This window comes from Coregonus lavaretus (assembly GCF_964263955.1).
Source record: "Coregonus lavaretus genome assembly, chromosome: 7".
NCBI lineage: Eukaryota > Metazoa > Chordata > Actinopteri > Salmoniformes > Salmonidae > Coregonus > Coregonus lavaretus.
Window position 1 is genome coordinate 28,953,923 of NC_139994.1, and position 21,540 is coordinate 28,975,462.

General features: G+C 45.3%; 2 protein-coding genes across 2 annotated transcripts in view; one reads left to right on the plus strand and one right to left on the minus strand.

The window, feature by feature from the left end:
* The window catches only part of LOC311132789 (chloride channel protein-like), a gene marked incomplete at its 3' end in the record, with an annotated part of 52,483 nt that extends 52,272 nt beyond the window's left edge, over positions 1–211 (minus strand). The window contains exon 1 of the mRNA XM_084166127.1: positions 143–211. Within this exon, the coding sequence (XP_084022253.1) occupies positions 143–193 (51 nt within the window). The 5' untranslated portion in view covers positions 194–211. The remainder of the gene's footprint in view (positions 1–142) is intronic.
* Positions 212–8,727: 8,516 nt separating this feature from the next.
* On the plus strand, positions 8,728–20,741 carry LOC311132791 (tyrosine-protein kinase STYK1-like; the record flags this gene model as incomplete). Its single annotated transcript, XM_084166129.1, has 9 exons — positions 8,728–8,782; positions 10,920–11,123; positions 17,809–18,042; positions 18,472–18,653; positions 19,348–19,425; positions 19,788–20,002; positions 20,105–20,145; positions 20,291–20,387; positions 20,546–20,741. 9 exons carry the CDS (start codon positions 8,728–8,730, stop codon positions 20,739–20,741), a joined length of 1,302 nt encoding a protein of 433 aa, XP_084022255.1.
* Positions 20,742–21,540: the final 799 nt, after the last annotated feature.

Genomic DNA, 21,540 nt, shown 5'->3' on the forward strand with positions numbered 1-21,540 from the left:
GTATACTGAGAACAAATGGAATGAGATAAGAGGAGAATTTACCAACAGTTACAGAGGGATAGGAAGTGAGAGGAGAGTGAGAGACAGAGAGATAAAGAGAGAGGGAAAGAGAGGAAGAGAGCGTGGGAGAAAGAGAACTGACCAGGGTCTGTTGGTATCTCAGAGCCTTCCTTTCCGACGCATCTGCGGCCATTGACACACTGTCACTGACCCAAAAATAAACCTGCTGTCTGTCTCAGCATTTCCAGCTCTGCGTCCGGGCCGGAGAGAGCGCACAGGCACACACACACCGGAGACACACACAGAGAGATAGATACTCTCTCACGCTCTCAAACACACATTCTGACACAGTGTAAACGAGACCTTGCAGCAGATCCCCCCCTCCTTCCCTCCACCACTTGGATTGCCCACCCCTGTCCTGGTAAGCAGTGCGTGTGAACGAGCAGACGCCTCATGCCTCACTAACCCATCTCTCTCTCTATCGCTCCCTCTATCAGATCAGATAGGCAGCTCAGACTATAGCAGTGGCTAATGGCGTACCCATCCTAATTTGAATAGAGGTACAGCACGGTAGGCGGGGAAAGAGAGAGAGAGAGAGGGTTCATTTGGGCATGGCCTGCTGTGAGGGATGTTCCTCGTTGGAGTTGGCATTGTTGGGTTTGGAGCGTTCAGGGTCTAGCAAGGTTCAGGGTTTAGCAACTGCTACTGTCTGGTCCAGCAACTATACGGATGAGAGTTGAGAAAACAGATGTTGATATGCGATGCCCGTCAAATAGAAAAATATCCAAGGAGTTCAAGGCACTACTGAACTTCATTAAAGACTTGATTATCTTGGCATTCGAAAATAAATTAAAATGCACAGAAAGGGGAAAATTACATACTATGGTAGAGGTAGGGAAAGCACAGAGGTTTTCACATCACAAGATGTTTTCAGAGCCCTTTAAAACAGACCCTGTAGCTCTGATGTTTTGGGTGTTTAAAGTAAGTGTAATCTGAAATATTCTGTTAACTCATACCCAAATAATGTTGTTCACTCATCCTATACTCCTATGCGGCCAAAGCATAAACTGGAGAAAAAAACACTTAAAAAACCCCAGCTCAAACTTGTATCTCAAACAGATGTTTAAAAAAAGCTTGCTATTTCCTCATAGAGTATGATGTCATACTCCTGAGGAGAATGAGCTCACCAATCAGCGTTCTACAGGAGCATGAGCTGGCCAATCAGTGGTTTACTCGCGTGAATATTTTTAATGACCTTCTTACGCCCACACCATTCTGTTGTTGGAGTACGCCCACACCATTCCAACACAGAAAACCTGATTTTTAACATACTTAATAACCTGTTTTTGGAAGGAAAACTATTTCACTCATATTTTAAGTAAATATAAGTCATATTTCATAGAAATCTGGAAACACTGGACAGTTACTTTAACAGTTAACAGATGGACAGCAAGCAGTTCCCATGGATGTTTGTCCGATGGTGTTGGAAAACTGCTGAGTGATTATAAAACACAAAGGAAACACAAACATGACATTGCAAACCACACACCCTGTATTCCAGTGGAGGCTGCTGAGGGGAGGACAGCTCATAGTAATGGCTGGAATGGAGTCAATGGAATGGTAGCAACCACATGGAAACCATATTTGATACCATTGCATTGACTCCATTCCAGCCATTACCATGAGCTGTCCTCCTCTCAGCAGCCTCCACTGCTGTATACAGTACCATACCACTGTAAGGCAGGACATAATTCCATTGCCTCTCATTCATGAGCAACAGTGACAGTGCACCAAAAGACTGATTCTACCTAAGTTACTTCCCCAATGTCCTCAGTGCCTGTGATTGTTGATAGGAGTGGATAGACCAGTTTCACTTTGGGAAAAGTAATGGAGATGGGAGGTGTTGGTATTCAAGACTGGACACTTTGAGGCACTGTGAATCGACCACACCTTTGATGGAGACAGGTGATAAGGAGGAGACAAAAATAGTTTTAGATAGTTGTGAGCAGTGGTGTAGTGGTCCCTGGAGAAGTGGGTATACTCTCAGTATTCACCTTTTTTTTTTTTAAGTAGTCCAGAAAAAAGCCCTGTTTTAGAAACAGTGACATGTAAGACTATGATTTAGTTTACCCAAAAATATGTAATTTCTACTTGCACACTATTATAAAATGATCATGACTTGATTAGGAGCAGTTTGTAGTTACTACTGGTCACAAGAGCAGCCTGGATGAATGTAAAATGTATTTATCATGAGGCAAACAGGAAATGGTGTTTCGATTATTTTTTGCACATTTATTTAAATAAAATACTTCAAATCTGAAGGTGACAATGCATCCTTGTTCATATTGCTATATGCTTTGTTTTGAACATGTTCATTTACCGGTAAATCATTCAACAAAATATGTTACAACAATATTTAGTTAACAATTAACAAAAATATATGCATTAACAACACATCAACAGTGATATACTCTCTCAACCCAGCACTGGGTTTCTGACCTTTGCTCATACTACAGTATATTCCAGACAAATTTGCTTTCTGCAGGAGCTTTCACACTGCACTGTCTAGAACGCACCGAAGAGGCAGCACGATGGCTCTTCAACCAGGTCCTTGTATATTTTCTAGGATCAAACTTGGAAGTTGGTGGGCCGTTGATATTAATCATCATCAAGTTTGATATGTTTGAGATCAGAAGGACAGCCCTCTTGTCTGAGCTTATATTGTTCATAAGGCTAAAATTCCTCTCACACTCTGCTGTACCGACAGGGAATGTTTTCATACAGTTCATAAGTGGTTTTAGGTCCTTGGGCTCACTACTGGGCTCTTCCAGTAGGTCCCGCATCCCATTCAGTGCTTGGTCTGTGCACAAGTTAAATCGCTTGCACAGTCGCTTAACTTGTTCTTCACCATGGCGGATGCTGGGCTTTGATGGCCACTTACTCTGATCAAGGATGCTGAGGTCCATGATGGTCTCATCTTCAAAAGACAAGCGTTTCTCCAGATTGTTCACAAGGCTTTGTAAGAACTGGCCTGGATTGATAGACTTCAGCTTTGCATTTGTTTTCAGGGCTATAGACCGATACTCCCCAGTCTGTTTTGCTTCTAAAGCCTCACTATATTTCTCACCTGGACTCTCTTTGAATGACTGGATCACTCTGATTGAGCGTTTCAGCAGATGCTCTGCTCTGAGGAGCGTTATAGAACGAGACTGAAGCTCCTGTGACAGGAGACTTAGTTCATGGAGAGTGTCGTACATGAGGCCAAGGTCACAAATGAATTCTGGACTTTGAACACGGTCTAACAAACCTCTGTACATCTGCCTCTCTTTGGTGGACCTCATCTCATCACTGCAAGCATTTTTAAAGTGCTGCACAAGAGCTCCCAGGGATGTCCAAACAGCACGAACAGTCCGAAAGCTACTGGCCACCCAGCGTACATCCAAGATTCTGCCAATGCGAAGAAGTTGTGAGCCTACTTCAGCTGCTGCATTAACAAGTTCACGTTCATTTTTGTTTGACACACTATACAGAGAGTATAGCTTCTGGATAAAAGTTTTAAAGTGATTGACAGAGTTTACCTCATCAACTGCATCTGACACAGCAAGTTCAAGTCTATGGTTCATGCAGTGCCATACAAAAAGCTTTGGGAATCTCAAAGTCAGTCTGGTTGCTACTCCTGACTTCTTTCCTAGCATGACACTGGCTCCATCAGATACAAATGTTACCCAGTTTTCATGAAGCCACTCTTCTGTAAAGCCAGCATTAGTTAAACAGGTGAGTAACGCCTGTAATATGCCATCTGCTCTCTGATTTTCCAGTTCAACAAGTTCCAGGAATATGAACTCAGGGCTTTCTTCTTGAATTGATGCTTTAATAGAAACTGTCATGACAGCTTTGTGACTTAAAGAAGATGCCTCGTCAATTAGGACAGCTAACTTACTGGATGATGCTATAATGCTACTGATGATTTTGCTCTGCATCTCACTAGCAACATGTTGTATTATTTGTGTTGCACTGTAACGTGAATGAAGTATTGAGCCCATTTTTACACCATTCAGTTCCTGCAGCTCAATGAGGCTCTCATGGTCAGAAAAGGGTCGGTTCTTTTTGGCCAGATGGTAGGCTGTTCGAAACACAGCTTCAGTTTCCTTCATGTAGGACTCAGTCATAGTCTCCACTGCATTCTCAATGGCAGCTTCTTTCTGTTGCTCTGCCACCTTCACAGCCTGAGTGTGGGCCTTGGACAACGCATGTTTCCTCACCTTATTTCTCAAGATTGACAAACTTGTTGTTCTACTTCCCTGGCCAGACACTTGAATTTCAAAGTTCATCCATTCTCTTGAGAGCGATACACCTTGTCCTTGCTCCTTGTCGATCCCAATGGAGTTCACACTGCTACAGACCAGACATCCTGCGAAGCATAAACAAACAATGTAACTACTCCTGTATCCACAGCTGTACGTGTGCATGGTCCTTTACACACACACACACACACACACACACACACACACACAAAGTTATCTGTGCCCACTGTTTCAGAAGTTACCCAAACTAGCAATCTACCTAAACTTACCCAATTTTTTGTTTTTGGATCCCAACCAGGGGTTCTTGGATTTGAAGTCTTCTGTTTGTTTAGCACTCCACAGGTCTGGCCAGTCATTATTGATGTCTACAGACAACAACAAAACTAATTATGCATCTCCCTGTCTCTCTCTCTCTCACACACTTACACACACACACACACACACACACACACTACTGTGATCACAATAGTCATCAGCAAGACATGGGTCCCCCTCTTTACATTAACAATCTGCATAACCAAGTGGAAATATTTTCAGCAAGTGAAGCTGAAGCATACAGGAGATTAGTGAGTGAAATACTTGGGAGAGTTTATTTAACAAAAAAACAACAAATTTAACACAAAATGTTATATAACAGTAGCATTGTAAAAAACAAACATGGATACAGACAAAATAAATAGAAGGGCAATAAAATAAATAACATCACACAGAAATTCAAAATGAGGCTTAATCTGTCAAAATCACCTTTTGTTACAGTGTGAGGCTTCACTTTTCAATAAACTGGAGATGCAATTTACTGCCTGTGTGTTCTGACCTGGTGGTGGTAGACTGGATCCTTCTCTATGCTCACACTGACTTGCCTGGCTAGCTCCCGGTTGAGAGCTGCCAGGGCTGCTGGTTTTAGGGGTGGGGTCTGCCTGGGCCTGATCTGGGCCTGATTTGTGCCTCTTTACAAAAAAGTCTGCAATATCTCCCTTCCTTTTCATGGTTACCTGTCCCTATACAAAATAAGACAGCCTGATTAGACCTCAATATTGTTTTAGGCTGAATCTTAAACTATTTGTCCCCATTCTTGTGTTTTAACTTACTTAAAAATCAACTACCAGCTTAGCTACTATGCAATTAAACTAGATCATATAGGTTAGTTAGGGCTAAGTAACTTGGCTAATGTTATAATTTAGGGCTTAGTAACTTGGCTAACGTTATAATTTAGACCTTTACAATAATAAACAAGCTTCATAAACATTGAGATAATCAGTTTCATCAGTCTGGTATGAAATTCTTATGAACTGGGTTGATTAAACACTTACTGAAAACCAACAATGCCCCGGTTTCCCCACATTATCCCAATCTACGTAGCTAGCTTCATAACGTTAGCCGACTCGCACTAACTATTGGCGGCAACATCTCTTCTCCTCTAAATGTGCAGTCACTGGCAATTTGCCAGTAGTTTAAAATAATGATTCATTTGGAAACCACCTTAAAACTTACCTCAGAATGATGTCTTCCATCAACTGGGGTGGCACACCGCCGCTTGTGTCCTTTCTTCATCCGTTGTTTGGTCTGCTGCCGTTATCGTAGTCAAGTGGCACCGGCACCTGAGTTTTTTTTTTTTTTTTTTTCACTGGCACCTGAGGTATTAGCGATATTTTCCTCGGCATGACCCGCCCTACTCTGCCTCTGATTGGCTCATCAGTCCTCATGCCTAAAGTTAACCAATCTAATCAGTGAAAGCAGCGAGTACCAGCCAATTAGAGGCAGAGGAGGGTGGGTCATGGCTTCACTATCCCCGAGGAAGAAAATAGGCAATCTGACTCACAGATATTACTGAATGATGCGCATCAGGGGGGATTTAGAAGTGGGTATACGCAATGCTGACTGAAAAATAAGTAGGTATACGCCGTATACCAGCGTATACCCTGGACTACACCTCTGGTTGTGAGGGCATCACAAACCCACACACTGTAGCACTTTATACACTAAAGAGCAGGTGATAAGGGTGAGGAGGAAAAGGTGCAGGAGAGGGCAGGGCTAATCTGGGAGAGTTACAAAGCAGAGAGACACAATGCAACAGAAGAGAGAGATTGACAGATAGAGAGGCTGGGAAAGTGGGAGATGCCAACTGCCACATGCTGGGATTATAATACAATGGAGGGTGATAGACAACTGTTAATATCAAAGATGAGATTCTACTGCTGCTTCTTATGAGGAGAGGACATAATACCATTCCACAATCATTGAGATTCAGCCTTACACAGGGAGAATGCCACGTAAGTTGACACAATAAAATAAGTGAATAAATGTACACTTTTGGTTCAAATAAAGGGTAGAATACATTGTCGGTTAAAATACAAGGTCAAATATCCTAAATGTTCTATGTTTAGTATCATATGCAGGATGTGTATGTGTGTCGGGTTGTGTGTGAGAAATGCATGTCAAAGAGCAATGCCGCCAGACTGGTTGAGTGACACAAACATACAAAGAGGTGAGTTAGGGAAAACACAGAAATGCTGTCAGAATGTGCTTCCTAACAACACTGGAGGAGTGTACTGTGAACGTGACTCATTATTGTTACCTGAGAACAGTGACAGAAATAGGTGACAAAACACACCCAAAGCCTATATTTAACCTGATATAACCACATCCATGTAGACAGTAGTAGAGTGAGTTTCACGATCGATTATGAAATAGGATGCTGTGGATGAGAGGGGAACAGGTGACTTTCAAAGTGTTGAGTTTATCACTTTTAATTTGATTGATCCTTTATTTAGACAGGTTGTGATTTGTTTAGGTTGTGTTTATTTAGACAGGCAGGTAGCCTAGCGGTTAAGAGCGTTGTGCTAGTAACCGAAAAGTTGTTGGTTTTAATCCTTGAGCCGACTAGGTGAAAAATCTGTCGATGTGCCCTTGAGCGAGGCACTTAACCCTAATTGCTCCTGTAAGTCGCTCTGGATAAGAGCTTCTGCTAAATTACTTAAATGTAATAAAGTAAGGTTTGACGGACAAAGCATGGGTGCCAATCTGTTTCTATGGATGATATTCTAGTATTCTAATCCTAAATATGAATATATAAACAACACAACTTGCATAAGTGAACTGATTCTTAAGGTGACAAAGTATTTGATCACATTTGCCATTTTGAACATTTACCATGGCCCACTCTGTCCTCTCAAGTTGATTCAAATTGTAGTTCCATTTGAAAAACAAATGTCCAGAGAACTATCAATGGGCCTCTAATTGTTCCATACAACCAGTTGTTGTTTTATCTCTGCGGTGACAAATGAAAACAGGGGCTGAGTCTGAACTGGCACCCTATTCACTATGTAGTGGGGCCCATAGGGCTCTAGTCAAAAGTTGTGCACTATATAACGAATCGTGTGCCATTTCAGACATAGCCACAGTCTCTTCCTACTATCTAGCCCCTAATAATTACTTCTCACACTGACCTGCCCTGAACTTGCCTACTGAATTTGAATAATGCTATCCTGTCTACCTTCACTGATGGTAGGAAGAGGATTTGTCTACGATTCCATTGGAGAATAATAGTCAGCCAGTCAGCCAGCCAGTCTGTCTTAGCATTTTTCAAACATCATGCCCAAATCATGTCAAAATAACTTCAAATAGCGGTGTCATCAGATAATTAATAGTGAACAATAAAAGTCAGACTGTGTTTGATAATGAGGCCTATAGATTGTGAAGTTGAATGTGACATATTGTACTGTACCCAGACGGGCCAGGCCTATTGTGCAAACAATGCTGCGGTACCAATGCCCCGGCATGCCCAACCCATCCAGGTTTTTAAAAAATGTCTTTAGGACACATATCCCAAATGCCAAGTGTGGGTTAACGCTCTAGCCTTGCCAAGTTGATGCCATATTGGACGCACCTTGCTGAGCTATTAATATTGCCTTCTTATGCAATCAGTGTGATTATACTATAGCCATAGTCACACTACTGCACCTTAAGTTGCCTCACCATTCAGACACTATCAGATCTACCCAGATACCATAGTTACGTATCTAGGGCTAATCTAGGTTATGCATTCAACAATTGAGATTACATGATAAGTAATACTAGCAGTCAAAAGTATACGTATACAGCATAACAAAAACATGTACCAGGGTTAAAAATACTCACATTGTCATTGTTATCAATGGGGGGGAAAGTTCAAGACATGCAGCATGGAGTGAAATGGAAATTGTATGTCAAGTATACAAACTGTACAGTCCCTTTCCCTAAAGTAGCCATTGATTAGCCTAGATGAAGCGAATGGACTCCAGATGTCCTTACATGTGTCTTGTGTGACAGTGGAAGTTGTTGGACACTCCATGCTGTGTCATTACAGCCGAGGGCTTTATGAGGCTGCTGACCGATGGTAATCTAATGATGATATAGCCGTGCGTGTGTGTTCCCCCTCCTCAGGATGTCATCCTACTCTGATGCCGATAATCAGTGTCAACCGGGGAACACCATCTGTGGTTAGTGCTCCTCTCCTCCTCTCTCCTCCTCCTTTTTTTCTCTACCTCTCTTGTCTTTCCCCTTCTACAACTTATTGTATGCGCACAAGCTGTTGGGACTCCAAGCCAAATGCATTGATTGAACAGACTCCATCAATTTGGACTCTTTAGATTCGATAGACAATATTATGGAAATGCTAAGGAAATGTTTAACTATGTGACAGTTAGCTGTCCATTGATATATTCTGTTTAGGTGAGTTTTGCTAGTCTTCCCATCAGTGTAAAAAGTGGGATTTAACATTCTGTCACAAACTGGTTGTCCAATTACTGAGATTGTATTTGTGCTTACAGTACATATGATCAACATCACAGTAAATACATTTGATAAATATGGCAATGTCCCTAGGTGGAGACTGTTGTTCCCTTGCCCAGCCTTTACCAAACAGAGCTGTAACAAATATGTTGCAAACAACACGATAAAGCCACTTCAAACGTCTAGAAAACACCTTGGGTACATAGAATAGATAGCAGCAGAACTGTGAAATAAATATAGATAAATGTGAAATATAGATAGGAGGGGGTGGTTTTATTAGGCTCCAAACACAGGACAAAAAAGACCTAGACTTGCCCAATAAGAAACACTCATTATGTTTCCGCTGTGTGCCCTAATACAATACTATACAATACAATATTTTTTATCCATTATACAAAGATAAGAGAAATGTGTTGTGTTTGCTGTCACAGTACTCAGATCCACCATGCACACAAGACAGGCTGGGAGCAGCACAGGGTCAGCCGCATTGTCAGCCGCAATGTCAGCCACAGAGCAGCGCAGGTTAGGAGAAATACAGTTCAGACTCCCCAGAAGCTTTTAAGGAACAAGAACAGCTGATTTATGATGCATCATGTTTCACCTGAAAATGAATCAAAACCAGATTGTTAAGTTCTTAACAACTGGCTTTAAGCATTCCAGTGACTGATGGCACACAGTAGCTTGATTTAGCTAAACAATCAAGGTGTGGTGCAAACCTACTGCACCACCTACACATTTTTCAGTATGCAATTTAAGGAGCACTTAAAGGCCCAGTGCAGTCATGTGATTTTCCTGTGTTTTGAATATATTTCCACACTATGAGGTTGGAACAACACTGTGAAATTGTGAAAATGATGATAATGCCCTTTTAGTGTAAGAGCTGTTTGAAAAGACTGCCTGAAATGTCAGCCTGTTTTGGTGGGATGGAGTTTTGGCCTGCCTGGTGACATCACCAGGTTAGTTAATAGACCAATAAGAAAGATAGTTCCAAATCTCTCTGCCAATAATAGCTAGTTTTCAGTTTTCACCTAACCCACTAAGACCACTCCCAGACAGTCCTAGCAAAATTCTTGCTTGAGAAATTTATCTTTGCTAAGAAGCTATTTTTGTAAATTTTTTACCATTTTAATTGAAAACAATCACAGTAAGGTACTTCATTGTTAACCAGAAAGGATTTGAAATTGAGATAAAAACGGCTGCATTGGACCTTTAAATGAAAGGAGCGTAAATAAGTAGCATATGAAATATGATAGGAATGATGAGCACTAAATCACACCTGACAAACAGTCTGAAATACATTCCTATTGGCATGTACTGTTCTTGCTACTTCAAGTCTATCCTACTCAAAACAAACCCCAGACCACACCTGTTTGCTTTTAAGTGTCACGTAGTACACTGAATGTACAAAACATTAGGAACACCTTCCTACTATTGAGCTACACCCCCTTTTGCCCTCAGAACAGCCTCAATTTGTCAGGGCATGGACTCTACAAGGTGTCGAAAGTGTTCCACAGGGATGCTGGCCCATGTTGATTCCAACGCTTCCCACAGTTGTGTCAAGTTGGCTGGACGCCCTTTGGGTGGTGGACCATTCTTGATACACACGGGAAACTGTTGAGCATGAAAAACCCAGCAGCGTTGCAGTTCTTGACACACTCAAAATGGTGTGCCTGGCACCTACTACCATACCCCGTTCAAAGGTACTTAAATATTTTGTATTGCCCATTCACCCTCTGAATGGCATTCATACACAATCCAGTGACATCAATAAGGGATATTTTTTCTCTCTCTCTCTCTCTCTCTCTCTCTCTCTCTCTTCTCTCTCTCTCTCACACACACACACAGATGTCACAGTGTATCAACAGGAAGTGATCATTGTGCCTGTCCTGCTCCTTGCGAGCTTCCTGGTCACTCTGCTAATCGTTCTCCTGATGAGGTACTGCCCTGGAAAGGGAAACCGCAGACGACCCACCATAACCCTAGCCCGACCACACAGCACTAGCAGGTCGAGCAGACACAGCGCCAGACAGAACCTACAGGGCATTGAGGGTAAGTTGGTGTGCACATTGATGTTATGCCAATGAGCTTGACTGATGAGTCAGCACAAGTATCTCCCACTCTGTTCAAGTCTCTCTAGACAAACGGCAATGTATCAATGCTCCAGCTTAACACATCTTTACAAGTTGTGTTGTCAGTTGGGACAGAGAAGACGAGTCGGAAATGGGAAGCGCGTCACCAGTAACGTTACTGCCATAGCTAAACATGAGCACAATACCCGCCAGCATTTTAATCCCCGCCTACCCAAACTTATGATTTGTTGGGAGTTTTCTGTCTGATGAGGACCCTCCCGTGAAAAAAACATTCTCCCCCCTTTCGAAATGTCATATAGATGCCGTCATCCTCCCCAGACCTTGTGCCGTTGCTGCCTAGCTTCCCACTGGACAAACCACGTCATTTCAAAGTGGAAATGTGGGTAATATTTGGTTGAGACATTGATCAATGAGATTTCAACCTTTATTCACCCACTCAAAAAGAAAGCAAAAAGTTTGGTGAATTCCCAATGTTTTATCACTATGCTTTCAACCATCTAAAAACACAACCAAATTCCAATGGAAATACAATGTCAGATATTTTAATGTGTTATCACTGTGCTTCATCTAATAGCACAACCAAATGACTGTCACGATCGTCTGAAGGATTGGACCAATGCGCAGCGTTGCGAGTGAACATGATGACTTTATTAATCCAAAGAAACCACGAAAAACAACAAAAGACGATACGTGAAGTTCTATACTGAAACACACTAACAACAACACAGAAACAATAACCCACAAAACAAAGGTGAAAACACACAGAATATATATGGCTCCCAATCAGAGATAACGAGCCGACAGCTGACACTCGTTACCTCCGATTGGGAGTCATCGACCAATCACCACATGACACAAACAAAATGAAACTCACCCATACCACACACCACCAAATGAAACACACCCAAACACAAGAAAATGAACAACCCTGGCTCAATATAAACGTCCATAGAGCCAGAGTGTTACAGTACCCCCCCCTAAAGGTGCGAACTCCGGGCGCACCAACATCAGGACTAGGGGAGGGTCTGGGTGGGCGTCTGTCCATGGTGGCGGCTCTGGCCCCGGTCGTGATCCCCACCCCACCACAGTCACAACCTGCTTTGGTAGCCTCCTCCCAATGACCACCCTCCACCTAACCCCACCTGGACTAAGGGGCAACCCCGGACTAAGGGGCAGCATCGGCCTAAGGGGCAGCACCGGGCTAAGGGGCGGCACCGGACTCAGGGGCAGCACCGGACTAAGGGGCAGCACCGGGCTAAAGGGCAGCACCGGACTAAGGGGCAGCACCGGACTAAGGGGCAGTACCGGACTACGGGGCAGCACCGGGCTAAGGGGCGGCACCGGACTCAGGGGCAGCACCGGACTAAGGGGCAGCACCGGGCTAAAGGGCAACACCGGGCTAAGGGGTATCACCTGACTAGATGGCGGATCCTGGCTGGCTGGCTCTGGCGGATCCTGGCGGGACGGCTCTGGCGGATCCTGGCGGGACGGCTCTGGCGGATCCTGGCGGGACGGCTCTGGCGGATCCTGGCGGGACGGCTCTGGCGGATCCTGGCTGGACGGCTCTGGCGGATCCTGGCTGGACGGCTCTGGCGGATCCTGGCTGGACGGCTCTGGCGGATCCTGGCTGGACGGCTCTGGCGGATCCTGGCTGGACGGCTCTGGCGGATCCTGGCTAGACGGCTCTGGCGGATCCTGGCTGGACGGCTCTGGCGGATCCTGGCTAGACGGCTCTGGCGGCTCCTGGCTGGACGGCTCTGGCGGATCCTGGCTGGACGGCTCTGGCGGATCCTGGCTAGACGGCTCTGGCGGATCCTGGCTGGACGGCTCTGGCGGATCCTGGCTGGACGGCTCTGGCGGATCCTGGCTGGACGGCTCTGGCGGATCCTGGCTGGACGGCTCTGGCGGATCCTGGCTAGACGGCTCTGGCGGCTCATGGCTGGCTGACGGATCTGGCTGCTCATGGCTGGCTGACGGATCTGGCTGCTCATGGCTGGCTGACGGATCTGGCTGCTCATGGCTGGCTGACGGATCTGGCTGCTCATGGCTGGCTGACGGATCTGGCTGCTCATGGCTGGCTGACGGATCTGGCTGCTCATGGCTGGCTGACGGATCTGGCTGCTCATGGCTGGCTGACGGATCTGGCTGCTCATGGCTGGCTGACGGATCTGGCTGCTCATGGCGGGCTGACGGATCTGGCTGCTCATGGCTGGCTGACGGATCTGGCTGCTCATGGCTGGCTGACGGATCTGGCTGCTCATGGCTGGCTGACGGATCTGGCTGCTCATGGCTGGCTGACGGGTCTGGCTGCTCATGGCTGGCTGACGGGTCTGGCTGCTCATGGCTGGCTGACGGATCTGGCTGCTCATGGCTGGCTGACGGATCTGGCTGCTCATGGCTGGCTGACGGATCTGGCTGCTCATGGCTGGCTGACGGATCTGGCTGCTCATGGCTGGCTGACGGATCTGGCTGCTCATGGCTGGCTGACGGATCTGGCTGCTCATGGCTGGCTGACGGATCTGGCTGCTCATGGCTGGCTGACGGATCTGGCTGCTCATGGCTGGCTGACGGGTCTGGCTGCTCATGGCTGGCTGACAGGTCTGGCTGCTCATGGCTGGCTGACGGGTCTGGCTGCTCATGGCTGGCTGACGGATCTGGCTGCTCATGGCTGGCTGACGGATCTGGCTGCTCATAGCTGGCTGATGGTGCTGGCTGGGAGACTGGCGGTGGAGGCGGACCCCAGCCTCGGATTGCAGTCAACATCTCCAGCAGGGCGGCTCCCATCTGCAGGAGCTGCTCTTCCTGGTCCCGAACCCGAGCTTCCAGTCTAGTATGGGCTGCGTCGGCTCCTGCTGATTCCATAGCAGATGTATGATTCTGTCTGGCGGAAGGCTCTAGCGGCTCCTGTCTGGCGGAAGGCTCTGAAGGCTCATGGCAGACGGACGGCTTTGCAGGCTCAGTACAGACGGGCGGCTTATGCAGCGCTTGGCAAACGGGCAGTTCAGACGCCATAGGGCCGACGGGCCGTTCAGGCGCCGTTGGGCAGACGGCAGACTCTGGCCGACTGGTAACGCACCCCGTAGGATTCGTGCGTGGAGCAGGAACAGGCCGGGCTGGGCTGGCGACGCGCACCTTATCCCTGGTGCGAGTGGCCGGAACAGGCCGGGCCGGGCTGGCGACGCACATCGTGGACCTGGTGCGTGGAGTAGGAACAGACCGGTCCGTACCGGGAACACCCACCATAACCAGACCAAGCAGCGTGTTCAGGAGCCATCGCTGGCAGATCGCCGTGGAAACCTCGACTGGATCAAGCAGCGGGACGAGGAGAGAGGATGGACGTGGCAGGAGATGATTGCGAGTCTGGCAGGAGGGAGAGAGGCCTGGGCCACGGGGAGGAGAGACCCCCAGGAAATTTTTAGGGGGGGGCTCACGACGTCGGGGCAGCAGGTGTACGGGTTAGAGTGGTGCAAAGCGTTGGCAGAGAGGGCCGCCAGGTTAGGGGGGCCACTGGGCACAGAGGAGAGGGAAAGTGTGGAGGCACGGCGAGAGGTACTGGGATGTGTTACCAGTCCGGTCCGGCCCGTTCCTGATCCCTGCGTGGAGCCAGTGGTTTGTGTCCCCAGTACGGTTCGGCCTGTTCCTGCCATTCCCACCAAGGCAGTGGTGCGCGTCGTCAGCCCAGCCCGGCCTGTTCCTGCTTTACGCACAAAGCCTACGGTGTGCGTCTCCAGCCCAGCCCGACCTGTTCCTGCCACTCGCACCAAACCTACGGTGTGCGCCGCCAGCCCAGCCCGGCCTGTCCCTGCCACTCGCACCAAACCTACGGTGCGCGTCACCAGCCCGGCCCGGCCTGTTCCTGCCACTCGCACTAAACCTACGGTGCGCGTCGCCAGCCCGGCCCGGCCTGTTCCTGCCACTCGCACTAAACCTACGGTGCGCGTCGCCAGCCCAGCCCGGCCTGTTCCTGCCACTCGCACTAAGCCAAGGGTGCGAGTCGTCAGCCTGGTCCAGCCCGTTCCTGCTACTCGCACCAAGCCAAGGGTGCGAGTCGTCAGCCTGGTCCAGCCCGTTCCTGCTACTCGCACCAAGCCAGGGGTACGAGTCGTCGGCCTGGTCCAGCCCGATCCTGCTACTCGCACCAAGCCAAGGGTGCGAGTCGTTAGCCTGGTTCAGCTCGTCCCTGCTACTCGCACCAAGCCAAGGGTGCGAGCCGTCAGCCTGATCCAGCCCATTCCTGCTACTCGCACAAAGCCAGGGATGCGAGTCGTCAGCCTGGTGAGGCCCGTTCCGGCTCTACGCATCAAGCCTAGGGTGCGTATCGTCAGCCAGGTCCGGTCCGTTCCTGCCGCACGCGCCAAGCCAGGGGTGCGCGTCGTCAGTCCAGATCCTACCAGCTGGGTTAGATCGGACCGGGGGCGCTACGGGGGGATTGAAGAAGGGTGGTGGTCAAGCCCGGAGCCGGAGCCGCCTCCGAGGAGCAACACCCACCCAGCCCTCCCCTATTTGGGGTGTAGGCGCGGTCGGAGTCCGCGCCTTTAGGGGGGGGTACTGTCACACTCTGGCTCTGGGACTTTTTATGTTGAGTCAGGGTGTGTAGATTTCCGTGTGTTTTGTACTGTGTTTAGTGTCTAGGTGTTCTCGTTCTATGTTTGGTCAGTGACTCCCAATCGGAGGTAACGAGTGTCAGCTGTCGGCTCGTTATCTCTGATTGGGAGCCATATTTAAACTGTCTGTGTTCACCTTGTGGTTGTGGGTTTTTGTTTCCTGGTTACATGTTCCGTGTGTCAGTATTTTGTAACTTGAGGACTTCACGTATCGTCTTTTGTTTTGTTTTCGTGAGTACGTTATTTAATAAATCATGTTCACTCGCAACGCTGCGCATTGGTCTCCTCCTTCAGACGATCGTGACAATGACCTGGATTGCAGTTGAGTTTACATTAAAAGTACATTGTGCAAGTGATCAAGGCTGTTCAAGATTCTGTACAGATTATTATAGCAATTGTGAAGATCTCCACAGATCTGCGATCTTTGCATGCTAACTCAATATTAGGAAGGGGTTCCTAATTTTTGGTATACTCCGTGTAGGCACGTCTCCATCTCAACCAATAATCAAAGTTGAAGAATAGGACTAAATCATATCAAACTTTATTTAAAGTGTATTTAAAGTTGAATTTGATTTAATTTAGTCCTATTGTAGGCCTAAAATAGTATAATTTATTATCTATGACTTATGAAGTATGGTTACATTTGATTTGCTTTGTTAAACCTACCATTTGGAATGACTTTGATAGTAACAGTGAATATATTTAGCTACTAAGAGATCTCTCAATAATCATTCTCACAATAGCACATTGGTAGTAGTCAGTGACAAATATAAAAGCTGGGCTTGGTTAAAACCCTGGATGGGAGACCAAATGAATAGTTGTAAATCAACTCTCCAGCAGGACATGCTGCCCAGTCTATTGTTTTTTAATTCTGATAGTGGATATGACGTTGAAGATCTGACATTGTTTCAAAGGTACAAATGCAACATATTTTAGGTTTGTCTATATTGAAAATGGGTTACAATGATGTCATAATCCTGTGGTTGAAATGTCTCCCTCAAAACAACAGTTCATTACCTTTTTCAAATCCAATGTATTTTCAACTTAGATTCCACATCACAATACTTTGACAAATTACGTTGAAACAATGTTGATTCAACCAGTTTGTGCCCAGTGGGTTACGATGCTCCAAGGTCTGAGATATCCTAAACTAACTCTGTAGTCGAACTACAGTAGTAAGTATTTACAAACTGTATAAAACACATATTTAGTCAATTGCTTCAGCACAATGATTGCCATATGGTTTATTTGAGGCTTTTAATGTAAATGTTTGACAAAACTAGACAAGCTCTTGTCATATATTCATCTACTGGTGTATGGTGTATTTATCTACTTTAAAAAGCCTGCATAGGCAGAGACTGATGTTTGTTTTGTAATGCATGAGTTGTATCTCTAGGTCTCATGTATACAGTGGTGGAAAAAGTACCCAACGATACCTTAATAGAAAATGACTGAAGTAAAAGTGAAAGTCACCCAGTAAACAAACTACTTGAGTAAAAGTCTAAAAGTATTTGGTTTTAAATATACTGTACTTAAGTATTGAAAGTAAATGTAATTGCTAAAATATGCTTAAGTATCAAAAGTAAAAGTATAAATAATTTCAAATTCCTCATATTAAGCAAACCAGACGGCACAATTTTATAGTTTTTTTAATTTATGGATAGCCAGGGGCACACTCCAACACTCAGACATAATTTACAAACGAAGCATGCGTGTTTAGTGAGTCCGCCAGATCATAGGCAGTAGGGATGACCAGGGATGTTCTCTTGATAAGTGTGTGAGTTGGGCCATTTTCCTGTCCTGCTAAACATTCAAAATGTAATGAGTACTTTTGGGTGTCAGGGAAAATGTATGGAGTAAAAAGTACATGATTTTCTTTAGGAATGTAGTGAAGTAAAAGGAAAAGTTGTAGAAAATATCAATAGTAAAGTACAGATAAAACTACTTAAGTAGTACTTTAAAGTATTTTTACTGAAGTATTTTACGCCACTGCATATATATAATTTGATATATGCGTAATACCCATCTCCTAACCTACAGCTCCTCCTGAGCTGAACCCACTGGAGCATGAGGAGTTACCTATGACCACTCCGACCCGGCGTGACGCCCCAGCCACGTTGTCTGCAGTACCGGAGCCACCCAAAGAGAGACAGCATGGCTCTTTCAACCTGGTCACTCCGCTGCCCCTCTCCTTCTCTGTCAAACCAGATGACTCTGTCACCCTCTACAGGGCAAGGATGGACAACAGAGACGTGATTCTACGGACACTTAAAGGTCAAATGCTTTGATATTCATTGGAGTTATAAAATAGACGCTCCCATCCAGAGACTGACAGTCAGTGTATTGTAAGACCTTGAGGCTTATATGAGTATAAAACCTGAAGTCTTGGGAATGTTATCTTGCCTTTGTGTTACTATAAAATCTTGTGATCATAATTCGATATTCAAATCAACAGACCTAGGCCAACCCATAACAAAACTGACTACATTTCCCATGAGTAGCCTAGTGCTAGATAAAGAAGAAAAAAATACTACTCATTCAGTGTGTTTGAGGGGATCAGTTTGAGGAAGGCGAGACGTAGAATCTCTAATTTTTATAATATGATGAGTAGTTATTTGGATGTAAGGTGATTTGTGGATCAGTGATTCTATGCAGTCTGACTGCAATGTAGTCAATCTCAAAACACACCTTTTCTCCCCCCAGAAACAGCCGATGACAGCGAGCGCCAGTCCTTCCTGGGCTTTGCCTCCTTCCTGTCTGAGCTGGGGCCCCACCCCTTTCTGCCTGGTCTGATGGGCGTGGTGTCCCTTCGTACCCCCCTCATAACCGTGATGGAGGAACTGGAGCACAGGGACCTGCTGGGGTTCCTATGGAGGTGTCGACAGGTATGGTACTCCCATAGAGTCAGATAGAGGACTCATCTTTATATCTGTGCCATTATAGCGTCTGTGACATTATAGCATCTGTGGCATCATGTGCAGCGTCATTGAGGCTACAACCCATAGGAATCCCCACCCAATTTACTACTTTAAAATGGGCGAAGCATGGTGGAAGCCCTCAATGGCAATGTCCATGCTAAAACGGCTTATATCCGTGATGAGTCCTCTATCTATCTCTATGGGTACTCCTACATTACCAAATAGCTGGGGGTGTTCTGTAGGGAGAACACAGTTTTAAACAGAGTGAAACGGAGAGGTAGCCTACTTGAACTTGTCCAATGAGAGATTATTGTTTCACCAAAACGTTTTGCTATGGACTGAAGTATACTGAACACTACCCTGATATGTTAGGGAATGGTCCTAGCTAGAAATCTGTCTGCACAACATAAATTGTAAATTGTCATCATGTTTTCCTGAAAATTCAAGTTGTATTTACATTTACATTTTACATTTTAGTCATTTAGCAGACGCTCTTATCCAGAGCGACTTACAGTTAGTGAGTGCATAAATTTTCATGTGGATCTCAAGAGGCTGAGCAAACACTCTAACTCTGTTATCATATATATATAGACTACAGTGAATATGGACATGATCATTAGTGATAGTGGGAATGGATACTCACAGTGCTGTTTCTTGGAAGGAGACAGGTGTGGAGTCCCCATGCAATATCACAGAGAAGCGCATCTTCACCATGGGAGGACAAGTGGCTTCTGCTCTGGTTGGTCTCTCTCTCTCTCTCTCGTTCTTCTTTCCGTCCATCAAGTGATCCATCCATCTCTGTCATTATGTCTACAATTGAAAATGATAGTTCAAGTTGAGTGCATATGTTATAAAATGTTAATTTGATGATTCCATCATTCTTATTCAGAAGTGTATAGGCACTGTGACAACTGCTGATGTAAAAAGAGCTTAGAAATGCTCACTTGATTTGAACCTATGAGTAAGGGCCAAGAATTTTACCTGTGTTAAGAAAAAACTCCTGGTCATACCTACTTGATTCATCTGTATGAATGGCTTTTATATGCTTGAATGTCCCATAACCATTGTAAAACACAGCATCCTCTCTAATTGTGTATTCAGGAATACCTGCATGGTCAGAGCTGTATCCATGGCAATGTTGGAGCTCGGAGCGTGCTGGTTGGCCGAGACCTGACGGCTAAATTGTGGGGATTTGGTCCAGCATACCGTAGGAAAACACAAGCAGGAACTCCAGGAGAGCTGCAGAACATTGAGATGAGGAAGTGGCAGGCTCCAGAAGTATTGGCAAGGAGACCTGTCAGTCAAAACAGTGACGTGTAAGTCGCCAATCTGATTGGACATATCCATTACACAAATTATCAAAAATACATATGATTTTTTACGTCGACAATTAACTCTCCAACCACCCTTTTTTCCAGCTGGTCTTTTGGTATCCTGCTCCATGAAATAGTGACGCTAGGTAAATGCTTTTCTAAATAAATAATGTATCATTACTGGTCTACTGAACTGTTATAACCATCACAAATTAAAAACATTAATCTCATTATTATAATGTTTATCATGTATACATGCCCTAATTTATCATTTATTCCTCCACTTTGTAGGTGACCCACCATTCCCTAAAGTTATGGCCAGTGATCTTCTTCAATACCTCCAAAGAGGAAAGACTCAGAAGAGACCAGCTAAATGTTCTATCTCACTGTAAGAGAGCACATTAAGTAATAATACATGAATAATTACCTAAAAACATATGATTATAATAGTGCTATAATAGTTATTTTCGACATTGGTAAAAATGGCCACAATGATTACCACAAAACAAGTTACATTGGTTACAAAAGCTACTGTACCTTTTTCAGGTATTCCATAATCAAGTCCTGTGGCCAGTTCGCACCACACGAGCGCCCTGCATTGGCTGAGGTGATCCAGAAACTCCAATCAGGAGAGAAGAGTGCCAACAATAGGACAGTTCTTCGAGTGCCTGAGCCACTGGGCATTGAGAAGTACCTGCGGGAGGCGGGATATGGAGAGGCCTACAATTACGTTGTTCTCTGATTGGCTCCTGGGCTTGTCGTTTAAATCAAGGTCTACACTACGTTCAGTTTTGCTTTACTCACATTATCATGAAGACTGCTGGAAGAGCGTTTTAAAGGTCAAAACAACAAATCTTGTTTATCTTTAGGTCGCTTACTGTCCTCAATACAATGTGAGAGACTGATGAAACACATACAGAACCGGTCAAAAGTTTTAGAACACCTACTAATTCAAGGGTTTTTCTTTATTTTTACTATTTTCTACATTGTAGAATAATAGTGAAGAAATCAAAACTATGAAATAACACATATGGAATCATGTAGTAACCAGAAAAGTGTTAAACAAATCAAAATATATTTTTCTATTTGAGATTCTTCAAATAGCCACCCTTTGCCTTGATGACAGCTTTGCACACTCTTGGCATTCTCTCAACCAGCTTCACCTGGAATGCTTTTCCAACCGTCTTGAAGGAGTTCCCACATATGCTGAGTACTTGTTGGCTGCTTTCCCTTCACTTTGCCGTCCGACTCATCCCAAACCATCTCAATTTGGTTGAGGTCGGGGGATTGTGATGCAGCACTCAATCACTCTCCTTCTTGATAAAATAGCCCTTACACAGCCTGGAGGTGTCTTGGGTCATTGTCCTGTTGAAAAACAAATGATAGTCCCACTAAGCCCAAACCAGATGGGATGGCGTATCGCTGCAGAATGCTGTGGTAGCCATGCTGGTTAAGTGTGCCTTGAATTCTAAATAAATCACAGACAGTGTCACCAGCAAAGCACCCCCATACCATAACACCTCCTCCTCCATGCTTTACGG